The sequence below is a fragment of the Struthio camelus genome, chromosome 2 (assembly GCF_040807025.1).
Source record: "Struthio camelus isolate bStrCam1 chromosome 2, bStrCam1.hap1, whole genome shotgun sequence".
NCBI lineage: Eukaryota > Metazoa > Chordata > Aves > Struthioniformes > Struthionidae > Struthio > Struthio camelus.
In genome coordinates this window covers 42658574-42680301 of record NC_090943.1, presented here as the reverse complement: position 1 = coordinate 42680301, position 21728 = coordinate 42658574, and the positions used below count along the sequence as shown (strand labels likewise).

General features: G+C 43.7%; 1 protein-coding gene across 5 annotated transcripts; it reads left to right on the top strand.

Moving 5' to 3' along the window:
• The first annotated feature begins 489 nt into the window (after positions 1-489).
• PP2D1 (protein phosphatase 2C like domain containing 1) lies at positions 490-21609 on the top strand. 5 transcript variants are annotated; one of them, XR_011139679.1, is made up of 3 exons: positions 490-760; positions 2277-2429; positions 20140-20268. XR_011139679.1 is itself a non-coding variant. In XM_009676392.2 (2 exons), exons 1-2 carry the CDS (start codon positions 15934-15936, stop codon positions 21390-21392), a joined length of 1794 nt encoding a protein of 597 aa, XP_009674687.2. In that variant the 5' UTR covers positions 15860-15933; the 3' UTR covers positions 21393-21609. The 5 variants fall into 5 exon arrangements, 1 of the variants encoding a protein (XP_009674687.2); XR_011139680.1 differs by lacking the exon at positions 490-760 and adding an exon at positions 2044-2146; XR_011139682.1 differs by lacking the exons at positions 2277-2429; positions 20140-20268 and adding an exon at positions 1841-2040.
• Positions 21610-21728: the final 119 nt, after the last annotated feature.

The following is a 21728-nucleotide window of genomic DNA, read 5'->3' as shown; positions in this document are numbered from 1 at the left end:
GGCCCCCCTTGGCTTCAAGTCCTTTAAAAGCCCCGTTTTTCCCCTCACGGTGCCACTAGTTTGTCGACTTAACTATTGCGTTTCCACACCCTGCAGTTCTCAGCTGTTTTTAAACCGTTCCGGTTTCTTATTTGTTTGCTTTTAAAGATTATTTCGAAGTCAAAGAACATAAAAATACTCCTTGGCTTTAAAGATGTGAGACTATAAAGACTCTGCTCAGTTCCGGGGGGGAGTCACGTCGCGGCTTCTTGTTTGTCCAGGAACAGGTGTTAACAGCAGGTCAACCTATGTCTTTAAGTAGCTACCTTTTAATTGGAAGCTCAAATTAAGTAAATGATTCTGCCACAGCAACTGCACTCTGTGCCTGGAAATAAGCCTTTCAGTTCTGAGGAAGTTATGTCCTGCTGCACATATGTAAAAACGCGGTTGAACGGTGAGAAACCACAAATGACAATTCGCTAACGCAGTACCACGGTTTAAAAGGTTGGAGCTAAGGCTGCCCGCGCTTGTGTGTGTTTTACAGGGCTTTGATGTGTGAACCAGAAGCAGTAATATTAACGTTGAGGGGAATCCCAGTGCATGAAAGAGCTCTCGCAGCAACGCAGGGCCTTGCTGGCTTACACAAGCGCAAAGGATGAGAGGCTTCTGCAAGGTGGGGAGTAAAGAGCAGGGGGAGGACTGAGGACGCATTTTCCCTCTGATCTCCCCTTCCCTCAGCCCCGTTTTCTCCCTGGATATTTTCAACCACTGAGACTCAACGGTGAGCTGACATCTTCATTCAGTGCGAAAAAAATCAGAAGGACGCATCCAGTTCCCTTTCAGATTGAAAGGTTTCAACGTTTTTATTTGCAAAGGAGGAGGAGGGGTGGGCTTTTTTTTGGGGGGGGGGGGGGGGCTGAGGTTTTAAAAGGAACAAAAGGTGACGAGCGGGGAGGCGGGTCCGAGCTGGTCGGTGCCGCGCTCCCGAGGGCCGGAGCCCTGCGCGGAGCCCTGCGCGCCTCCCCCCGCGCCCTGGGAAGTGCCGCAAAGCCTCTGGGCCGCCCTCGGGCGGAGCGGCGCGGAGCGGGCAGCGGCGGCGCTGCCGGGGGGCTCCCCCGCCGCGGCCGGCGCCGGGGAGGGATCCCCGAGCAGGGATGTGGCTCGCGGGGGCGGGGGGGGTGACAGTGACCCTTAAGATGGCTGCTGCCATCCGCAGTGTTTTAAGACAGACCGTTAAGGTGGAGGAGGCACTGCCCGCCCGGCTTCCCGGAGGGGCGGTGGGAAGCCGCCGACGGCACGTCAGACCCTGCCTTCGGAGCGAATAATAATAAAAAAAACCCCTCACTCTTAAATTATACCTTTATTTTTTTTTCCTTTGAGAGTGTTCAACTAATATTTGAGGATAACAAATATTATGCTGCATGATAACATCCACCTGAGGTCATCAGAATAACTTTCTAAATGTATTTGCTTGCATTTCTTTATGACAATCGCTCTTCCACTTTCCTCCCAGACTTGGCAATGAAATGGCTTGGTTTCGCTTTCAGCTTTCCCACTGCTCTGCTACAGTTGCAAGTGAAGTGAATAGTCCCATCTGTAACAACAAATTCCTCTCCGTGTGCCACTTAACATGGCTGGCCATTGTCTTCCAGCTTTGCTGGGAGCTATGGCCTTGACGGGCAGTCTCCTAACATCTTTTTTAAATAAAAAAAAAAGAAAACCATCAAAGCTGGCAAATGTTTTAGCTTCTCCTCTAAATGATAAACTAATGTTATCTAATCCAGTATCAACTTTGCATCCACACAGAAACAAATTATACATTTCAATTCTTAAAATACATTTACTGTTTTTGCACACCTAGTTCCAGCGCCACTTACGACCGCCCAGTGTGTGTTTATGTATGAAACTACGAGTGCAAGTGTTCACAGGACCTCGGCCTAGGCAGAAAACCTTCTTTCAGCCTGATTCTTTCACCTTGTTTTTCGAGGTCCTAAAAGCCTGAGAAATTGTTACTTCCACTGAAATAAAATAAGGATGAAAGTCATTATGAAGCTGATACTGACTTTTGTTACATGCCTGGTACTTTGGATCTCTGCTTGCATTTCATTGTTTGTTTATGAGGGTCTAGTGGAAAAAAGGCTGTTGCATGGCATACAGTAGGATGCAGGTAAGTATGAAGGGAAAAATATTTTTACTGCAGTTTTTGCCATCTCCTCCTGTGAGATTGTGGCTCTCTTACAACATGTCTGACAGTCTTTTTTTTTTTTTTTTTTCCTTTTTACCTTGCTGCTCACTAGATAATCAGAACAATAAATCTACCAGCCTGTGGCTAAGGATACAGTTACTATAGTAACATTTATAAACACCGATTTCACTACAAACGCAGAACAACTGCCTACTATTGCAAAAAGGAACAACTTAACAAGAAATCACTCTTTAACTGCTGTTAGGTAAGCTTGCCTTTTTGGTTTTTTAAACTGTAAGTCTCATTTAAATCTATTGTTATCATTTGTTCTAAAATATTAAGTTTTAAAAAAAAAAAAAGCTTAACATGACCTTGCCTTAAACTGTTCCAGTGACAGCTAAAATGTTACGTTCAATATTTTGGCAAGAATAAGGAAGGAAAAGATAGTTTGGTTGCTGGAAACACTGGGGTATAACTTGGGCCATGTTCACAAGTGATGGCTTTGGTGAATATAATTTGGCTATGACAAATTACACTCTATTAGGGAAGCAGAAAAAAAAATCTGTTTTGACATATGACTCTACATGTCATTCTGAGTTTCATATCTAAGCTGACTTTATCTGTTGACTAATTTTGAAAGTATTTCAATTATAATTTATGACTCAGTCTGAGCACAGAATCACTCCAGTGCTTATTTTCACCATTAAATATTCAATATGAGAATATTAAATTAAAATTAAACTCAAAGCATTATCTGAAAAACCTTGCCACATTTTTTAGTTTCTGTCCTTCAGGGCACGTCAATGGGCTTGCACAAGTCCAGCTTATTCTGAAACTGGCTTTTAGCAAGCCATTGAAGGAGCTAAGTACAGCTGCCTACTTCCTAATTGTGCTACTTAGCTTGCAAACTCAGGTAAGTAGCCCCACCACTTCAGGAAGACTACTCATATACGTTAATTTAAGCAAGCCTGGAGCTGGATGAGACACATGTTCCAGGTCTTGTGACTCTCAGGCCTGTCTCAAGCTGCTGATAGCCCTGAGGAGATTCATGTTCGGTTTTGGTGCTTCCAGGGGACAGCACATTTAGTGCCCAAATTCACTCTGAACTCTAGACAAGCTTAAACGTAAAAGCATGCAAGTTATTCCAGCAAAGCAGATGGCTGTATTCTTGATATCCAGTTACAAAAGAGGCATCTCGAGTTACAAAAGAGGAAATTAAAATGTGGTTTAGGGTGTGCCTGACACCCAGGTATTATTTAGTTGTCATTTGAGGTTTTTGGGACCGATCTCAGCCACATAAGTTGAATAATAATTCAACTAATAGCTGCCTAATGCTGAACGCTGTCTCTCCGGGAGGGCCCTCGCAGCCAGCTGTGCAGCTGGGGATGCATCTGTCCCCCTCGCCCCCAACCCCAGGCCTATTTGGAGCGAGTGTGATGAACCACTGGTCTCACTCTCCTTTTGTTCACGACAAGACTTTCCTCCCGTGCTCCCACCTGGTTTTGTCCTTGCCTTTCAATGCAATTGTGAAAAGCAGAGTGCTTCCCCCTCCTCCAGGGAATTTATAAGTATAAAATCCTATTGTATTCTTTCGTTAGCACATTCCTTGTGGGTTAAGTGGCCTCCCTTGAGGCCACTACACATTCAGGCTATCAATATTTTATGAATCACTGGAAGTATTAACAGCACAAAAGTTTTGTTCATTATACTCTCTAGCATCTTGTCAGCTTCCCACAGAGTTTACATGTGAAATTAATAATGTGGATTGCAGACCTTACCACTAAGCCTTTGACTGTCATAGGGAACCTCACAACCCAATTACCCAGTTTTTGTAAGTCAAAAGCAGAGGGAAAAAAATGAAGAAAATGTCATTGTGTAAACAAACTCACGTCTGTTTAAGAAGCAAAAACTTCTTGCTAGTGATTAAGCAGTCTGCAGTTTTTATTCACTTTTTACACAGCACATACTCTTCTTGACTCCAGTCTAAGTTGTGACTTATCAAAAGCCAAGCAAAAACCTAAATACTGGGCTCCTGCAGCATAGGATATTATTACTGCCTTTGCTAATACAATATGAAGTGTGTGTGTGTGTGTGTGTGTGTGGTTCAGAAGCTGCTTGTTAAAGATATTTAATTATCTGCAGGTGCTGCATAGGCTTACACCACATTTTGTGGTAGGGAGAGCACTAGATTGCTTAATGCAAACATAAGACATATTGTTTACTTTTCATTCACCTGCCTTCCCATACTTTTTTATGTATTCCATTATCTAACATCATTTTCTCTTCTTACTGTTTTCTCAGCTTACTATGTGGTAGAGATCTCAGCAGTTCTCTGGGACCCCATTCAGTGTACTCTGATTATCTCTGCATTAATGGTTTTCTTAACTACCCCAGCCTTGCGTAGAGCAAGTCCATTTATGTCAGTGGTGCTGACAGAATTACAGCCTTCTGGTAATTGGCACAGAGGCAGCTGGCAGCGAGTTAAGAGTGAAGCAGCCTAGTTTCTATTACCTCCATCTAAGCAGTCTCCTGCCTGCACCCTTGCTATGACACTGATTTAGACATTAGAATTCTGCACAGAAAATGAGTGCAGCCAACAGAGGCAGCGAACAGACGCAGCAGTTTGCGCAGCAGTGTCTGGGTTCTGCCTGGGCCTTTTGTGGGCCTTGTTGGAAGTTGTGGAGACTTTCTGGGGACCCCCGAGGAACTAGACGGTGCTTGCTGCTAGCAGGAAGGGAGAGCTGGGCAAGGACTCCTGCAGGGGACCTTGACTTAACTTCTCCTGGGAAGTTCTAGCTAGGACGGGGCTGCTGCTAATGAGCTCTCTGGGCTTCCCTGGTCAGAGGGAGTTGGGGCTTTTGTTTCAGGTGGCTCCTGATTGGGTGGGTCAAGCACCCTTGTGAGTCACTGCTAGGCAGAAGCCTATATAAGAGCCAGGCCTAGAGCGCAGCTCCCAGAGCCCAGCCAACAGATGCAGCAGTTTGCACAGCAGTTTGGGCAGCAGGGTGCCAGAAGGCAAAGAAGGCACCTCTCCATCTTGCACACTTTGCACAGTGGTGTGTCCTTCCCCGGGGCATGGTCATGACACGCCGCAGAGCACGTTCCCCAGTGGCTGCAGGAGGTGCTGCATCGGCTGTGTCTGAGGCCTCAACCCAGACAGACCCTCGGACAGCAGATGCAGCTCTGCAGGTGTCAGGCTGCAGGGAGTGCCTGGGGCCTCTCCGCGAGGCCTGGGCTGACAGTCAGCTCTCCTGTGCGAGGTGTGCTGTGGTTGACCAGTTGCGTCACCAGATAAAGGAGTTACGGGAGGAGGTTAGTAGGCTGCGTAGCATCCGAGAGGATGAGCGGGAGATTGACAGGGCGTTCTCGGAGACTGTTCAGCTCCGGGAGTCCCCAGCCCCCACTGCAGCGGAGTTGTCAGAGGGCTCAGCACCGTGTGTAAAGGTGCATCATAACGCTGTTGAAGAGGGCTGGAAGCTGGTGACCTCTCGTAGAAGGAGAAAGGCTCTTGCTCCTCCTCAAGACTTACCCTTGAAGAACAAGTTTAGTGCCCTCCAAGCTGAGGAGGAGCTGGGCATGGCTCCAAGGGAGGCAACTGGCCTGGCAGACCCTGTGCCGTGCAGGAACCCCCGGAAGAAACGGCGAGTGATTGTTGTGGGTGACTCCCTGCTGCAGGGGACAGAGGCACCTATCTGCCGACCTGATCTCTTGTCCAGAGAGGTTTGCTGCCTGCCAGGGGCTCGAATAAGAGATGTCGTGGAAAGACTGCCAAGGCTTGTCCACGCGTCGGACTACTACCCTCTGCTGATCTTCCATGTGGGTGCTAATGACACGAAAGGCAAACTGGAAACCATCAAACAGGACTTCAGAGCTCTGGGAATGGTGGTGAAGGGTCTGGGAGCCCAGGTGGTTTTCTCCTCAATCTTGCCTGTGAGGGGAAAGGATGGGAGGAGGAGTAGACGAATTTTCCAAGTCAACAGCTGGCTGCGTCGCTGGTGTTGGCAACAGGGCTTTGGTTTCTATGACCATGGGACCCTGTTTGAAGATCGACAGCTGATGGGGAGTGATGGGATCCACCTTACCAAGCGGGGCACGCGTGTCTTTGCCAACAGATTGGCCAGCCTGGTAAGGAGGGCTTTAAACTAGGCAAGATGGGGGAAGGGGAGTGGTATAGTGGCAGGGGAGTCAGTAAAACACCGCTCAAGTCAGGATGCCTCCAGCAGGTGCATACAACCAGGGGAGACAGCATGGGACATGGCTATGGAGGATCCTCTTGCACCTCTTCTGGGAAGCCTGTGTGCTTGACTGGCTCTCTGAAATGCCTGTATACCAATGCATGCAGCATGGGGAATAAGCAGGAAGAGTTAGAGATCTGTGTGCGGTCGCAGGGCCATGATCTCATTGCAGTGACAGAGACATGGTGGGATAGTTCACAAGACTGGGATGCTGTCATGGATGGCTATGTGCTTTTTAGGAAAGACAGGCCAGGAAGGCGAGGTGGTGGAGTTGCTCTTTATGTGAGGGAGCAACTAGAATGTATGGAGCTCTGCCTCAGGGTGGATGAAGAGCAAGTGGAGAGCCTGTGGGTAAGGATTAAAGGGCAGGCTAACATGGGTGACACTGTTGTGGGGGTCTACTACAGGCCACCTGACCAGGAGGAAGTCATCTATGAGGCCTTCTACAGACAGCTGGAAGAAGCCTCACGATCACAGGCCCTGGTTCTCATGGGAGACTTCAACCACCCTGACATCTGTTGGCAAGACAGCACAGCTAGGCACAAACAGTCAAAGAGGTTCCTGCAAAGCATTGATGATAATTTCTTGACCCAGGTGGTGGAGACACCAACAAGGAGAGGTGCAATGCTAGACCTTGTACTAACGAACAAAGAAGGTCTAGTTGGAGAGGTGAAGGTTGGGGGCAGCCTTGGCTGCAGTGACCATGAGATGGTGGAGTTCAGGATCCTACGAGGAGGGAGCAGGGCAATGAGTAGGATTGCAACGCTGGACTTCAGGAGAGCTGACTTTGGCCTCTTCAGGGACCTACTTAGGGGAATCTCATGGGGTAGGGCCCTAGAAGGAAGAGGGGTCCAAGAAAGCTGGTTAATATTCAAGCATCACCTCCTCCAGGCTCAAGAGCAGTGCATCCCTCTGAGGAAGAAGTCCAGCAAAGCGGGCAGGAGACCTGCATGGATGAGCAAGGAACTCCTGGCAAAACTCCAGCAGAAGAAGGAAGTGTACAGAATGTGGCAAAGGGGACAGGCCACTTGGGAGGAATACAGGGATGTTGTCAGAGAGTGCAGGGATGCGACAAGGAAGGCTAAGGCCCAGTTGGAATTAAATCTGGCAAGGGATGTCAAGGACAACAAGAAGGCCTTCTTCAAATACATCAATAGCAAAAGGAAGACGAGGGAAAACGTGGGCCCGCTGCTGAATGGGGCGGGTGCCCTGGTGACAAAGGATACAGAGAAGGCAGAGTTATTGAATGCCTTTGCTTCCGTCTTCACTGCTAAGGCCAGTCCTGAGGAATTCCAGACCTTGGAGGCAAGAGAGGAAGTCTGGAGAAAGGAAGACTCTCCCTTGGTGGAGGAGGATCAGGTTAGAGATCTTTTGTCCAAACCTGACATCCACAAATCCATGGGCCCCGATGGGATGCACCCACGAGTGCTGAGGGAGCTGGCGGATGTTATCGCTAGGCCATCATCTTTGAAAGGTCCTGGAGATCAGGAGAGGTGCCTGAGGACTGGAAGAAAGCCAATGTCACGCCAGTCTTCCAAAAGGGCAAGAAGGAGGAGCCAGGAAACTTCAGGCCTGTCAGCCTCACCTCCATCCCTGGAAAGGTGATGGAACAGCTCCTCCTGGAGGTCATCACTAAGCATCTGGAGGACAAGAAGGTGATCAGGAGTAGTCAGCATGGATTCACCAAAGGGAAATCATGCTTGACCAACCTGATAGCCTTCTATGACGGAATGACTGGCTGGGTAGATGAGGGCAGAGCAGTGGATGTTGTCTCCCTGCACTTCAGCAAAGCTTTGGACATTGTCTCCCATCACATCCTCTTAGGTAAGCTCAGGAAGTGTGGGCTAGACGAGTGGACAGTGAGGTGGCTTGAGAACTGGCTGGATGGCCGAGCTCAGAGGGTTGTGGTGAATGGCGCAGAGTCAAGTTGGAGGCCTGTAGCTAGTGGTGTCCCCCAGGGGTCAGTCCTGGGCCCAGTCTTGTTCAATATATTCCTCAATGACCTGGAGGAAGGGACAGAGTGCACCCGCAGCAAGTTTGCTGATGATCCTAAACTGGGGGGAGTGGCTGACACACCAGAAGACTGTGCTGCCATTCAGAGGGACCTGGACAGGCTGGAGAGGTGGGTGGAGAGGAACCTCATGAAGTTCCACAAAGGCAAGTGCAAGGTCCTGCACCTAGGCAGGAATAATCCCATGCACCAGGACAGGCTGGGGGTTGACCTGCTGGAAAGTAGCTCTGCCGAGAAGGACCTGGGAGTGCTGGTGGACAACAAGTTAAACATGAGCCAGCAGTGTGCCCTTGTGGCCAAGAAGGCCAAGGGTATCCTGGGGTGCATGAGGCAGAGTGTTGCCAGCAGGTCGAGGGAGGTGATCCTGCCCCTCTCCTCAGCCCTGGTGAGGCCTCACCTGGAGTACTGTGTCCAGTTCTGGGCTCCCCAGGACAAGAGGGACATGGCACTCCTGGAGAGAGTCCAGCGGAGGGCTACAAAGAGGATGAGAGGGCTGGAGCACCTCTCCTAGGAAGAAAGACTGCAAGAGCTGGGCCTGTTGAGCCTGGAGAAGAGAAGATTGAGAGGGGATCTCATCAACGTGTACAAGTATCTGAAGGGGCAGTGTCAAGAGGATGAGGCCAGCCTCTTCTCCGTGGTGCCTAGCAACAGGACAAGAGGCAATGGGCACAAACTGAAGCACAGGAAGTTCCATCTGAACCTGAGGAAAAACTTCTTGACTGTGAGGGTGACAGAGCATTGGAACAGGTTGCCCAGAGAGGGAGTGGAGTCTCCTTCGCTGGAGATATTCAAAACCCGTCTGGATGTGATCCTGGGCAATATGCTGCTCTAGGTGACCCTGCTTGAGCAGGGAGGTTGGACTAGATGATCTCCAGAGGTCCCTTCCAACCTAAACGATTCTGTGATTCTGTGAAAATCCTTTTTATTTCTTTAAGGTAAAGTTACACCAGCCTAAGCACATCTGATCTTCAGAGCCCATTTCTAGGCCTTTCCGGTGTTTGGGTGGGAAAACACTGGAAATCCTATGGACACAGCTACAACAGTCACGGCTAACTGCTTGATTAAACTACAGAAACGAAACAAGTTAGAAATCTCCCTTCTGCCCAACTGGAATTGTGCATAGAGTTGGAAAAAGGAGAGGAAAAGCAGGATTACAGAAGTAATTCCAGCTGTGGATGTACAGGGCAGGGAGGCAGGTTGTAACAGGGAGGAGAGCGCAAGAGGAACAGGTAGTTGGATGATCTCTCATCGTCCACTTACTTCTCAGCTTTCCCTCTGCGGTTCTCCAAAACCTCACATGCCAGGTGTGACCTTCCCTCCTGTGCCAAGACTCACTGGTTAGCAGGCTCTCAGCCACATTTGGCACTTCACAGCCTCTCTGCACCCCATAATGCTCCCACATGGGCGATTTTAGAAAAGTATCAATCAAGTTAATGCCTTGGTCACGTTTACATTTAGGTAGGCACTCCTCTCTGGGTGCTGTGTGTGCGGTGCCGGCGCTCACCTCCACCAGCTGCTTGGTGGCTTATGAACTGCTGCCCCTGCCCCGTCATCACAGGGCTAGCTACCAGGAACACCTGCAAAGCCGCTGTGGTGTGGGAAGACATGTCTGCACCATTTTTTACTAATCCCATTTCCCACTTGGAATACTTCTTACCGTTGAAGAGCTGTGCCTCTGTCCAAATGGACAACGTCACAACTTATTACCTCCACTTAAGAAGACTTAATGATGGGGCTGTTTCCACTTTATAAGCTGACATAAGACCAGTGGGCCTGGAATCCCAAGATTCCAGTTTTGGACAACACTTACGGAGGTAAATAAAGAGACACATTATTTTAATTTATTCCATAATTATGTTAATTATTAATCACAGGCTTCTTGCATGCCTATTATCAGGTCCAGAGATGGGAGCGTTCCCAAGTCCTGAAGGCAGACGCCCCTGAAGGCATGCTCATGTGACTCACCAGGTTCCTCTTTATCTCTCCCCATATCGTTCATAATAGGACTTCCTTGAAGCTGTGCTGTTGCTTCTGGGAATACAGCAAGAAGGGTACCACGTTAAGCTTATTTGACTCACTTGGGAGAAGACATCTAGTTTCTGGAATCCTTGCCTTTTCTATAACTCCGTCGCATGCTTTTGGAGGCTGAGACATCCAGCCCTGCTAAGATTGGTGGAAGGTGTAGGACGTGGCTGCTGGGTTAAGTGAGTTTGTCCTTTCAGCAAAAGAGTTTTTAGAGGTCTTATATGCATTTAAAAAAGGTTACATAAGGTTTTTCACAGCGGATAGTAGCCCATTGCTGCTCTGGCAAAAGGAGACCACGTGAAATTGGGACCAAGGGGGGAATATGTGTGCCCTTCGGCCTGCTGGTAAGGCAGCATCTGCACAGGCAGCAGCGCAGTCTCTATACCCCCAGCTTGGGCTGTGACATAGGGTGTGCAGTGCACCACTGCAACCACTACACCCGCACTCGCCCCTTGTACCGCCTCCAGGGTGGCATCAGGCAGGTCCAACATCGCTCTGGGAAAGACTGATGCAGTGATGCCTGGCTGGTATTTCTGTATGTGGATGGAAGAGGTATGAAGCACTTGCTAGTGTTTTTCGAGGGAGGTGCCGCTGTCAGACTGTGACAGGTGGAGGGAGGGAACAGCAGTTGAAAGGAAGGAAGGAGCAGGCTGGGCAGTGTGGTGGTGACACTGGCACGGGGGAGAAGGACAGACCAGCTGAGACACAAGGAAAGACATGGCAAAGAGTAAAGCACTGAGAAAGAAACAGAGGGATGAGGAAGTTGGTGCTTGTTCAGCAAGAAGTTGTAACAGCGCAGCCTATTTCTATATTACCTGATAATACTGTGATGACAAGTTCAGGGAGACTGTGACCTCCGTTTTGCATCACACAGCCCTTCTCTACAACCCCCTGCCACCCTCAGTCAGCCAGACACCTTCCCAGGGCCCAGCTCTGGCTCCATAGCGCGTGGTTTCCTAAGACCACGACGATGTAGCAAATACTACTAATCAACAAACCGATGGCGGAACAGAGATTGTATACGTTAAGTGCTGAGTGTGACACAGGTAGGTGAGAAAGCAACACACCCAGGTGGGGACAGGAATGACATGTGTCAGAGGGAGGTGCCAGCATATGGGACTCTATTTGGATACAAATCAGATTTTGGATCCTTGAAGCTTAATTAATGACAACTTCTTTAATTAAATAAATGAGATTGTGATGCCGAACTGCAGACACAGAAAACAATCTCTGCTTGCTATACAACCAGCAGGCAGCTCCAAGTGCCAGAGACGTACAGGGTTGCCCAGAAACACAAGATTTCCTGAGATGATGGCGTTCTCTGCCAAACAAGCCTCTGGCTTCAGACAGTGACCTGCAGTCTTATGTCCTGCTTCAGCTGCATCCATGGGGATATTTGTGTAATGACATAGGAGCAAAGTAGCCTTCCTTTTGTAGTAACACAACCAAGAGGCTTTTCTCTGTGACATAAACAGCAAATATGAGTTTTGCCCTTGAAAATGCGTATAAAGTCAAACTGTGGTCCCCCCATCTTCTAATTTTTTTCTCTAGTTCTATTTTCAGCTTGGAACAGTGCTAGGTTTTGGCTCTCCAAATAGGAACAGGGATAGTGCAGTGAGGTAGAAAGCTGAATTTTATCTTCTCTCTAAAGCTGAGAGCGCTTTAGCTTCTGTATAGTGATGTCAATATCTCACCATTATTCTTCATTCTAACAGCAAAAGTATTTACAAAGCATTCAGCTATTAATATAGACATTGTATGCATATTGTACAAAAAAAAAGTAATATCAAGGCTGCCCATTTAAGAATTATGAACAAAATCATTGCAACAGGAGTTGGAATGTATCGTGTTAGTCTACATGAATTATTATGTATTATACTTTTTATACAAATTATAATAAATGAGGATGGTTTTGGTGCTCTGAACTTGAGATTTGTTAGCACTTACACCTACTTTTAGGGATATAAACATCTATAAAGCATGCGAGTGTAAAGAATTAAGCTTAGTGATGCCAAGATAACTTTGTGTTCAGTTTTGTGTTTCCTGTCCCTAACTCGGGGGCTATCATACACACTAATGTAAAATGAGTATTCATATTTAAAAGGCTGAAGAAAAGCAGCTTGCTAAATTTTCTGTATACATTACTCCTAACTTTTTTTTGACATTCATGCAGTCTTACAATGACAGCAGTGAAAAGGCTTGTGTAATCTCCCAGCTTCAAATTCAAACCATACAGAATAAAGGAAAAGAAAGGACAGATCTGCACAAGTGTATCTTCTGCTAAATTTTTGGTCACACATCTGCTTATTTTGCCCCACTAAAGTGGAGCAGCATTTCTAGAGAAACTTGGTGCTCACTTTATGGGGAGAGATGAACTTTCTGAGAGCTGTAGCTACCTGCAGGTTAGCCACAGTAAGGACAAGGTATACTATGCTGTGATAAAGGGTTTCAGTGGCTAATTAAGATAATACTTCTGTAGATATAGCTCTCTACAGAAGAGATTTTCTTTTTAAAAATATATAATTGATCCACCTCAATGGATCAAATGTGCTTGATTCTTTAAGACTGTTAGAGTTATGGAGCTGGAGGAGTTTGGGGGTTTGTCTTTTAATTCTCCTGTAATTATAAAACAGTTAAAGGAATTCTGTTAAACTACTATCAAAGGAAAAAAAGTGTATGCTTTGAAAAACAAATCATGGAAGTGTTTATAACCCAGAGGAGCATTATAAGTAGTTAGAAGAAAATGTGCTTACCAGCCAAACTCCTGGAAGGGGCAACAAGTGCAAAACAGTTACTTTGAGGTGTGTGGCTATATCAACTGTAAAGAGACAGCCTCAGAAAATAAATAAGATTGAAGCTGGATGAATTTATCAAAGGATGCTGCTGTAACTTGGCAGTGGGATAATACTGTTGCTAAACCACTGCTCTTAGCTCTGGTGGTGGATTTCTTACTACAGTATTACAAAGATTAACTGAAAAGCAGAAATGTCTGAAGAGAGATTACAATAAAAAACATAGCAAATGTTTTATCTAATATTTCCCATCCATATACAGATAAGTATTATACATTATGTTTGCATAGTTAGCAGATAGATGATGGATAGGGTAGCAAGCAGAGCTTTCCACACTGTATCAAGATTTCTTATGAAATCATGGCATCTGTGTATGTACATATTTTATGAGCTAACCTGGTGAGAGAGGATGGTATGCATGGAGCAGTAAGGCTGCACTGTATATCACATTATAACACACACAGCAGCCATTCAAATGTCTGCTATCTATCTGCTGCTTAAACAGCGTTGTTATTTCCTCTGTATGTTATGTACGTGTTTCTTAGGCAGAATCATTAGGGCTGCCTACAAATAGGGTTGCCTGATGTTTTTGGTAATTTAAAACTCTGCCAGATATTAACTGTTCATGCTGAAACTTTCCAAGCCCGAAGCAGAATTCATTTCAGAAAGTTCCAGGTAATATAGTTCAGCTGCTTCTGAGAATATGATTAGGAAAATATGTTGTTTTGCATGCAATAAAACAAAATTATAACAACTATCTTATAGAGAAGCTCTAGGACTGTCAAATTTTTAATTGGGGGCTTGAAATTTGGCTAAGACGGTGACAGTGGCATACCTTTTGTCATTCTTGTAAATTTACCCAAAACAGAGCAAGCTATAAGCTTAAAAATATATATAATTTTGCACAAGGAGGCATGTTAGTATCCAGTTGCTAAATTTGCACAATTCCACCTGCATGGGCCGTTCTCTAACAGTGTCTTATTGGGACTTTTTCTGCAAGTTTGACTCTCTGTGAATTTGTAGCACCAGGTACCGAACCTAAGAACAAGGTAAATATTTTGTCCTAGCTCTGAGTCTCCCTTTGCTAAAAATGGGAGAAGACTGGAGGTGTCTTTATATGCGTATATCCCACCACTAGCAGAAGGAGTGATATTTGGAACTAGATGTCCAAGAGAATGGACATGCTGGAGTGCAGAGTCCCAGTATGTAAGCAGGTAAGGTAGCAACCGGTTTGGCAGGGAAGCTGGGCCCAAGTGTCCGGGATGAAGTCAGAAAGAAAGATTGAAACTGGGCTGAAGAGGAAATGGAGACTTGTTTCTGAAGTTGGAGAACCAACCATAAGGTTGCTATTATGCATATGGCTGCTATTTGCAGTTGTTCTCTTAGTTCAAGGAGCAGAGGTATTTCCCACAGATCTAAATGCTCCAACCCTGCTTGGTCCATTTTTGATATTCGTTATGCTTTTTTAATTTAGAAAGGGACACATATGAAGTCCATTCTACATTAAAAGAATGTTAACTTTGCAAAGTCCAGCTCTCAAAAGCAAGAGAAAACTTTGCTCATGTACATCTTCTGTGCATCTACATACAATGATTAAAAAAATTTAATTAAAAAAATTAATTTTTCCATTTGATGCCTAATGTCCTCACAACTACAACTAATGGTAACGAGAGAGAGACTTTAAGTAGATAATTAGAGTGATACATATAGCAGTGCTTCTGGCCCTGTTTCACATTTCACATGCAAAATTGGCCTTTTTTAAAATCTTAATCTCAAAATATGCCCCCCTTTAAAAAAAAGGGAAAAAGAAAAGAAAAGAACTACACTCCACTACTATGTCCAGGAAATGATGAATATCATACAGAAAAGCTGATGAGTAACTACCTTATAAGGCAAGTTTTAATAGTGTGAAGGCACAGGGCTATCTGTTGAATCACATCAAAGAAACAAAGAAGTGACTGAGACCTCATTAGGTACAAGAATCATCTAAGCTGTGTTACAAATTCTGTATTCCTAAACTTTTCTATTTGTAAGTTTGCTGTATTACTAGTTTTTAACATATTTCTTATTTACAATTTTTATATAATCTCACATGGATTTCCCAGTTTCTTCATCATGTATGTATTATTACATGGTAATGTAATTTAGAGAATGAGAACAAGGTTTGGGTAAATGTAGTATTATCCAATATTAATGTAAAAATTCATAACATATTCAACTCCTTTATAGACTGATATGGGAGGAAAATCAGAAGATAAAGCAAAAACATCCGAATTTGAACTTTCTAGAGATGAGCAGGATCATCTGGAGAAGGTCAAGATTGTACCCAAGAACGTAGATACCAAGGGCATTTCAATTTTCTGTTCAGTATGTCAACAAACAATATACCCACATCATCTTTTTTATCATAAAAAAGAGCACAAAGCCCTAAGTTTCCTGGGCTGCAGTAGCCCACAGACAGACAAGCAAACACTTTTAGCTCAGAGACAGAAGCTGATTTCAAAACTGACCAAGCTTCCTAAATATTCTGAGAGAGACAGGCAGAAGATTGATTATTCATTTGAATTCCTTATGGATAAACAGACTTACACATCATGTTGTGATCTTGATAACTTTAACAATTCTAGCACTCTTAAGAAAGTAAAAAATTCCTTAATAAAAGCATTATCAATCTGCCAAGATAAAAATTCCAGCTGGCAAGGAGACATGGAAGACAGATATATCGTGCTGGATAATTATGGAAGTAGGTCAGACACATGTTTTCTGGGATTAGTTGATGGCTATTGTGGTGTGACAGCTGCAGAAGCAGTTTCAGCAGAGCTTCCACTTTTATTTCTTGACCAACTTGCTCAAACAGATTCCTCCTATAGGAAGAGTAAGGATGAACAGCAAATTCTAGATTCTTTTGCCCCAGTAATCACAGCAGATTATAGGGAAAAAGAGAGGATTTTCTCTGATAAACAGGAGAATGACAAGACTAACAAGACAAATACTTACAAATGGATTCACAAAGCATATGCCAAGTCCTTCTGGAGAATGGATAGACTTTTACAACTAGGAAGGAATGAGACTTCCAAAGTCCGCTGGAGCGGCTGTTCAACTGTTACCTGTTTGGTGGAGAGAATTCACAACGAAAAGACAGACAGCACTAAGGAGGAAGAAATAAATTACTTTGAAAACCACAGGCATAGTCCATTAGCCAGAACATCCAAAAGTGCTGCTGGGTTACTGCACATTGCTAATATTGGTATGTACATCTTAGGCTAGAATTTTTTTGTTTCTTTTCCTCTGCCCAATAAAAAAAGGAAAAATAAGCTAATTTAGAGATTTGCTGGCAGAAGATATTTGGAGATAAAAGGCTGCAATTGTTTTAATTTGACAATGTGAAGGAGACGTGATAAAATCCCTTGCAGTTGATGCTGGTATCAGGCAACAAGAATCAAGCTTATTAGATAAGAACCCTCAATGTAATGTTTGAGTTAGAGCAGTAAAGTCAATTTACTTACTTGAAAGATGCAATTAAGAAACATTCAGTAATACAGAAGCGACCTGTGTAAATGTGCAGTAAAGAAAATATTTTCAAAGAGGGAGTCTTAAGATGTCATCATCTTAAGGCAGGTAATCATAAATCTTTTTGGGTTTAGACCTGATAAATCCCTTGTGTCCATGAAACATTTAAGATATTCTTTTCTTCTTTGGCTCATGTATTTCCTTGAGACTAAGTGCCATCATAATCTGCTACCAGCAAACTGAAAATATTGTCTACGGGGATTATTGGAATTATCAATTAATGAAATAGCAATTGGCTGTTATTTACTGTTGTTACAGAAGCCCTATTCAGCCCTGTTTCTTGTGAAGAAGAATTCTGCTTTGTCTTTTTATAGTGGGGAAAATCTGTTATTAATTGCAAAGAAAAATACTAAGACATTCCCAATGCTTTTCCTCTCAGCCCTGCTGCAGGCAGCACGCTGGACAAAGCTGTTGCAGTTCTTTGCAGCTCTAGTCATGTTTACCTACAACGATTTTTGTTATCAGTTAAATTCTCTTGTGTACCTAAGATAGTTTTAAGATTATAAGTAAGGCAATTGCTTTCCTATAAAGGAGCGCACAAGCAGAATCATATAAATATATTTTTGCACAGTAATGACAGGTAAACCTCTGCGAGTTTGAGGAAGGTTATAAACCAACACGAACTATCACTGAAATAAATAACCGGTCTATAATCCTTTCCTTTCCTCCATTCTTCTAACACTTGTTGCCATATCCATACTGCCTCTACCTTATGCTGGCAACATGCATTTTTGTAGCTACCTGATGAATCAGGCCAAGCAATGGATCCAGCTGAAAATTAACCTGTCAAAACCAAAACCCCATTATTTTAGCCACTTCTGTTCCCCAATCTGGTTAGCCACACAGCAGCACAAACATCGTACTGCCACAAGGGAAAGGCAGGGCGAGCAGCAAAGGGAAGTAGAAAGAGGACTTCTGACAACAGCCCTTGCATAGGTTCGACAGACTAAGTTTCAAGGCCTGGTAAACCAATAATTAAAAGCACCTAATTGCATGAACCAAGCCACACAGATGTCTCCCTTCTTCAGAAGTAGTACGTGTACTCTAGGAAAAGCCTGCTAGACCATACTACAAAGCAAACTACAGTCACATCTAACCTTTCACCCCTACTGAACTTAGATATTCATCAAGGAACTACAAACTGCACTAAACCTTGAGAAACTAACCTGCACACAATCCAACTTTTGTCAGCAGTCTGTGACTGTGGTTCAGGGACCCCAAAGCATGCAAAGATGCATAACAATATACTTAAGAGTCAGAACACATTTCACTCTGGGAAACTAAATTTTGCTGTGACGGGTATCAAAACTGGTAGTTCAGTGCTAGCTCAGATTCTTGCAGGAGCTGCAGTCACATTTTCAATGGAATATGGAGTAACTCGCAATAGGGATTCTAATGTTTTCAGAGCTAACAAATTCATCTGTTTCCACTTTATTAGGGGAATAGATCCTTTTTATTACAATAGTCTTGGTATGCAAGACGCAGGCAACAAAACTTGGTAGAGAGTTCATCCGACCTAAGTTTTCTGCTTCTAGTACCTGCCCACATCCTTTCCTTTCATTCAACGTGAAGTTTTATGCTGGCTTCAATGAAAGATACTGTAAACTCAAACTTTGTTAATGTGATAAGGCTTGAAGTTGATCAGAGCTAGTTTAAGCCTTGTTTGATTAAAGGCTACATCTTTTAACCACGTCTCACAACATATTTATTTAAAATAATACTCTAATTTTTTTTTAAATGAAATATATCAAATTGAAGAAACAAGATTTGCACAAGATCAAACTTCATTTTTCCCTTAGGAAAAATTCTTCAGTTCTTACAGAACTTTAGACATACTTCTTCAGCACCAGGTGAAGAACTAAAGAGGATGGTCAGAAAGTGGAGCAGGAGACAGTGGTATTTTCCAGCTTTGCCTTCTTCATTTCCTCCCACATTCAGCTAGTTTTTGCTGACTCTCTTGCTCTAAGTTTCTGGTTGTAGACAGAGACACTTGCAGCCAAAAGTGAGCTAGATTTTGTTCTTTCTTGCAGCCACATTATTTCACATGGATTATATTATACACTTTGCTAGGCTTCCAGCTTGGAGTCCTACTCTTAGGAATCAAAAGAAATTTTAGACATCTTTCCAACTCTCCATGGAAATCAGAGAAAGGTGGAGAGGAAAGCAGTAAGGAAGTATATATAAATTAAGGTATCCACATTCTATAATCAATAAAAAGAGCTGTGTTCTTCAGTTCGACATTCTGAGTTACTTTCTAGAGGAATCTGCCTTCACACAAGCTACATATGGAGCTGCCTCTGAAACTGGACAATGACAGTATTTCCCAGGAAATACAACTGCTATGTAAGCAGTGCTTACCCATAAACCCTTTCCAAGTAGATCTGTGCTCTACTGTAGCCAGAAAATATTAAAAATATAGCATAAAAGATCAAACTGTGGCCAACCTAGCATCTGGAAAGCTACTATCCCACTTGGGTTCTTTCTGTAATACGTCACTTTCACACTTATGCCAAAACAAGGGAATAGATCAGTACTCTCCCCAATACAGAAACTATCTCCTTCCAGGTTAGCCATCAGGATTGCAAACACTGCATCCCTTCTTTTTAGAGGTGCTTTCATTTATGCCCTGTGTCCAAGTCTGATTGACATGATCAGTCACCTGCAATGTTTTGGTTTCAACCACTTTTCACTCTCACACTGTGGATTTCAAGAGCGTTGAGGAAAAGGCAAAGTACCTACTCCTATTAAAGAGAGGAAATTAGTCCTTGACGACGGGTACTGCAAGAACTCTTGCTCCCTTGGCATGTTAACCTGAAGAAGAGATTTAAGGCTTCATGTTAATAAACTGTAAACCCTAAATGATGTCCAAATCATTTTTCAGGTACTAGGACATTTTATATCCTGAATCTCAAATGTTTTGATGGGTCAATTCAGCAGTAACATTTCAAAAGCACACACTCCTTCAAGAAAGGAGTATTTGAGAAAAGATTACTTGACATCATCTATACACACTCTTGCTTAAAAACCAGTCAAGGTGCAACATTTCTGTCAGACTGCACTTGACGGTCTGTGAAATGTCACTTAGATTTGTCATAAAAGTTTAGCCGCAGCCAGAAGACAGACTTTCTAGAATAGCCTTCTGAATAATGGAAGAAAAAAGAAAAAAACACAGAAAACCTTGTAAAATGGAAAGGGATGCACTGATGGAAGTATGGTTACCTGTAATTGCAGAAAATTCAACTATGACCTCAGTTTTCTATAGTCCTTAGCAAAAGCCTAATTACTGATGTAACAGCAATATCTACAAAAATCAGTCTGCTATAAAATATTCTCTTATTTTAGGTAATGTACATGCAGTCTTATGTAAAAATGGAAAAGGGTATTGCCTCTCAAAAGAGCACAGCACTTCTAATGCAAGTGAGAGAAAACGCATACTACAGAACGGTGGAAACATCAGCACTAACGAACCCGATGGATTAGTAGAAGGGCATCTGAGAACCACAAGGGGTCTCGGACATCATGGAGATCCAGTACTGAAAAAATCTGTTATACCTGTACCTCATACCATATCTGTCCCCATCGATGATTCTTGTCAATTTCTTATTTTAGCTTCCAATGGACTTTGGGAGGTTTTGGATTACAGTGAGGTACTTGCATTAACACTAACAACATTCACTCACTATTTGAGAATGTATGGATGTATTCAACAAAATGTGACTTCTCTGCATAAATGTCAATATTTGGTGCCTCTTTCTGAAGACCACTTAAATGACTCAAAGGCTATTAATGATCTGCCAGATGGAGCAGAGATACTGTATCCTAACACAGATATTTTTCTTGCTGATTCAAAAGGCAACCTGACACAAAACGAGCCAAGATGTTCTAGGAGGAGCTCTCTGCACAGTGAAGATGGAGCTTTTAAAGACACTGACGACCACAAAACTCAAGCTGATACAGAACCATGTCCTCTCAGTGACAAGGAAACACATTCACAGAACAGACAGGTAACACACTCTGAGTCTAGCACACAAGGCAGCTCTGAAGAACTGAAACAGTCTGAGGACCAAAAAGTGCATCTATGTAACAGTTTTCAGCCACACTCACAGACTGCAGGGCAAGAAGACACAGACTTGGACACTTTCTGCGCAAGAGACCCAAGTCACACTGCTGAAAAACTGTTGAAGAATGCACTGTTAATAGAGTCTAAAGACACAAAAGAGCCTGAAGACGACACAAAAGAATACCCTTCTAATTGTGATTCAGACGCACAACTGGCAGAAGAAGGGGACTTCAAGCCATTTTCTGACAAAGCTGCAAGTTACACTGGTCAACAATCAGTAAAGACTGTACTGACAGTTGGTTCTAAACCATCACCACAGTCTGAAGAGGACATAAAAGCATACCTGTCTAGCTGTGAAACACCCACTACAGCAAGAGGCAGACTCCTCTCTCAGACGTTCTACGACAATGCAGCAGGCTACATTAGTGAACAACTGGTAAAGACCGCATTAGCTGCAGGTTCAAGAGATAATATTACTATTTTGATTGTACTTCTAAATGGATGTGATAAAATACCTAACTACGTCAACATTTAAAAACGTTTCATAGAATAAACGGGAGTGCCACCGCACATACAGTACAAACTTACCATTAGCTCTGCCTTGGAGTTACTTGTAATCATCCTAAATGATGATCCACAGAGCCAATTCATTATAAGAAATTAGACATCATCTTTGGAACTGTGCAAATGCAATAAAAGCTTTTGAAACAGAGTAAGAAGAAACACTAATCACAATTTTTTTTTTTAACCACTTTATTCAAACCTGAGCACCTCAATATAAAACTAAACACTGGTGAACTGTCATTTTCCTTGCTAAATCCAGATTACTGCAAATTTAAAATCTGCACAAGTAAGTTTCTGCTATCAGCTC

Coding starts and splice junctions, on each gene's coding strand:
- PP2D1 (XM_009676392.2), top strand. CDS start 15,934: ATGGAAGACAGATATATCGTGCTGGATAATTATGGAAGTAGGTCAGAC. Junction 16,475..20,139: donor ACTGCACATTGCTAATATTG/GTATGTACATCT, acceptor CTCTTATTTTAG/GTAATGTACATGCAGTCTTA.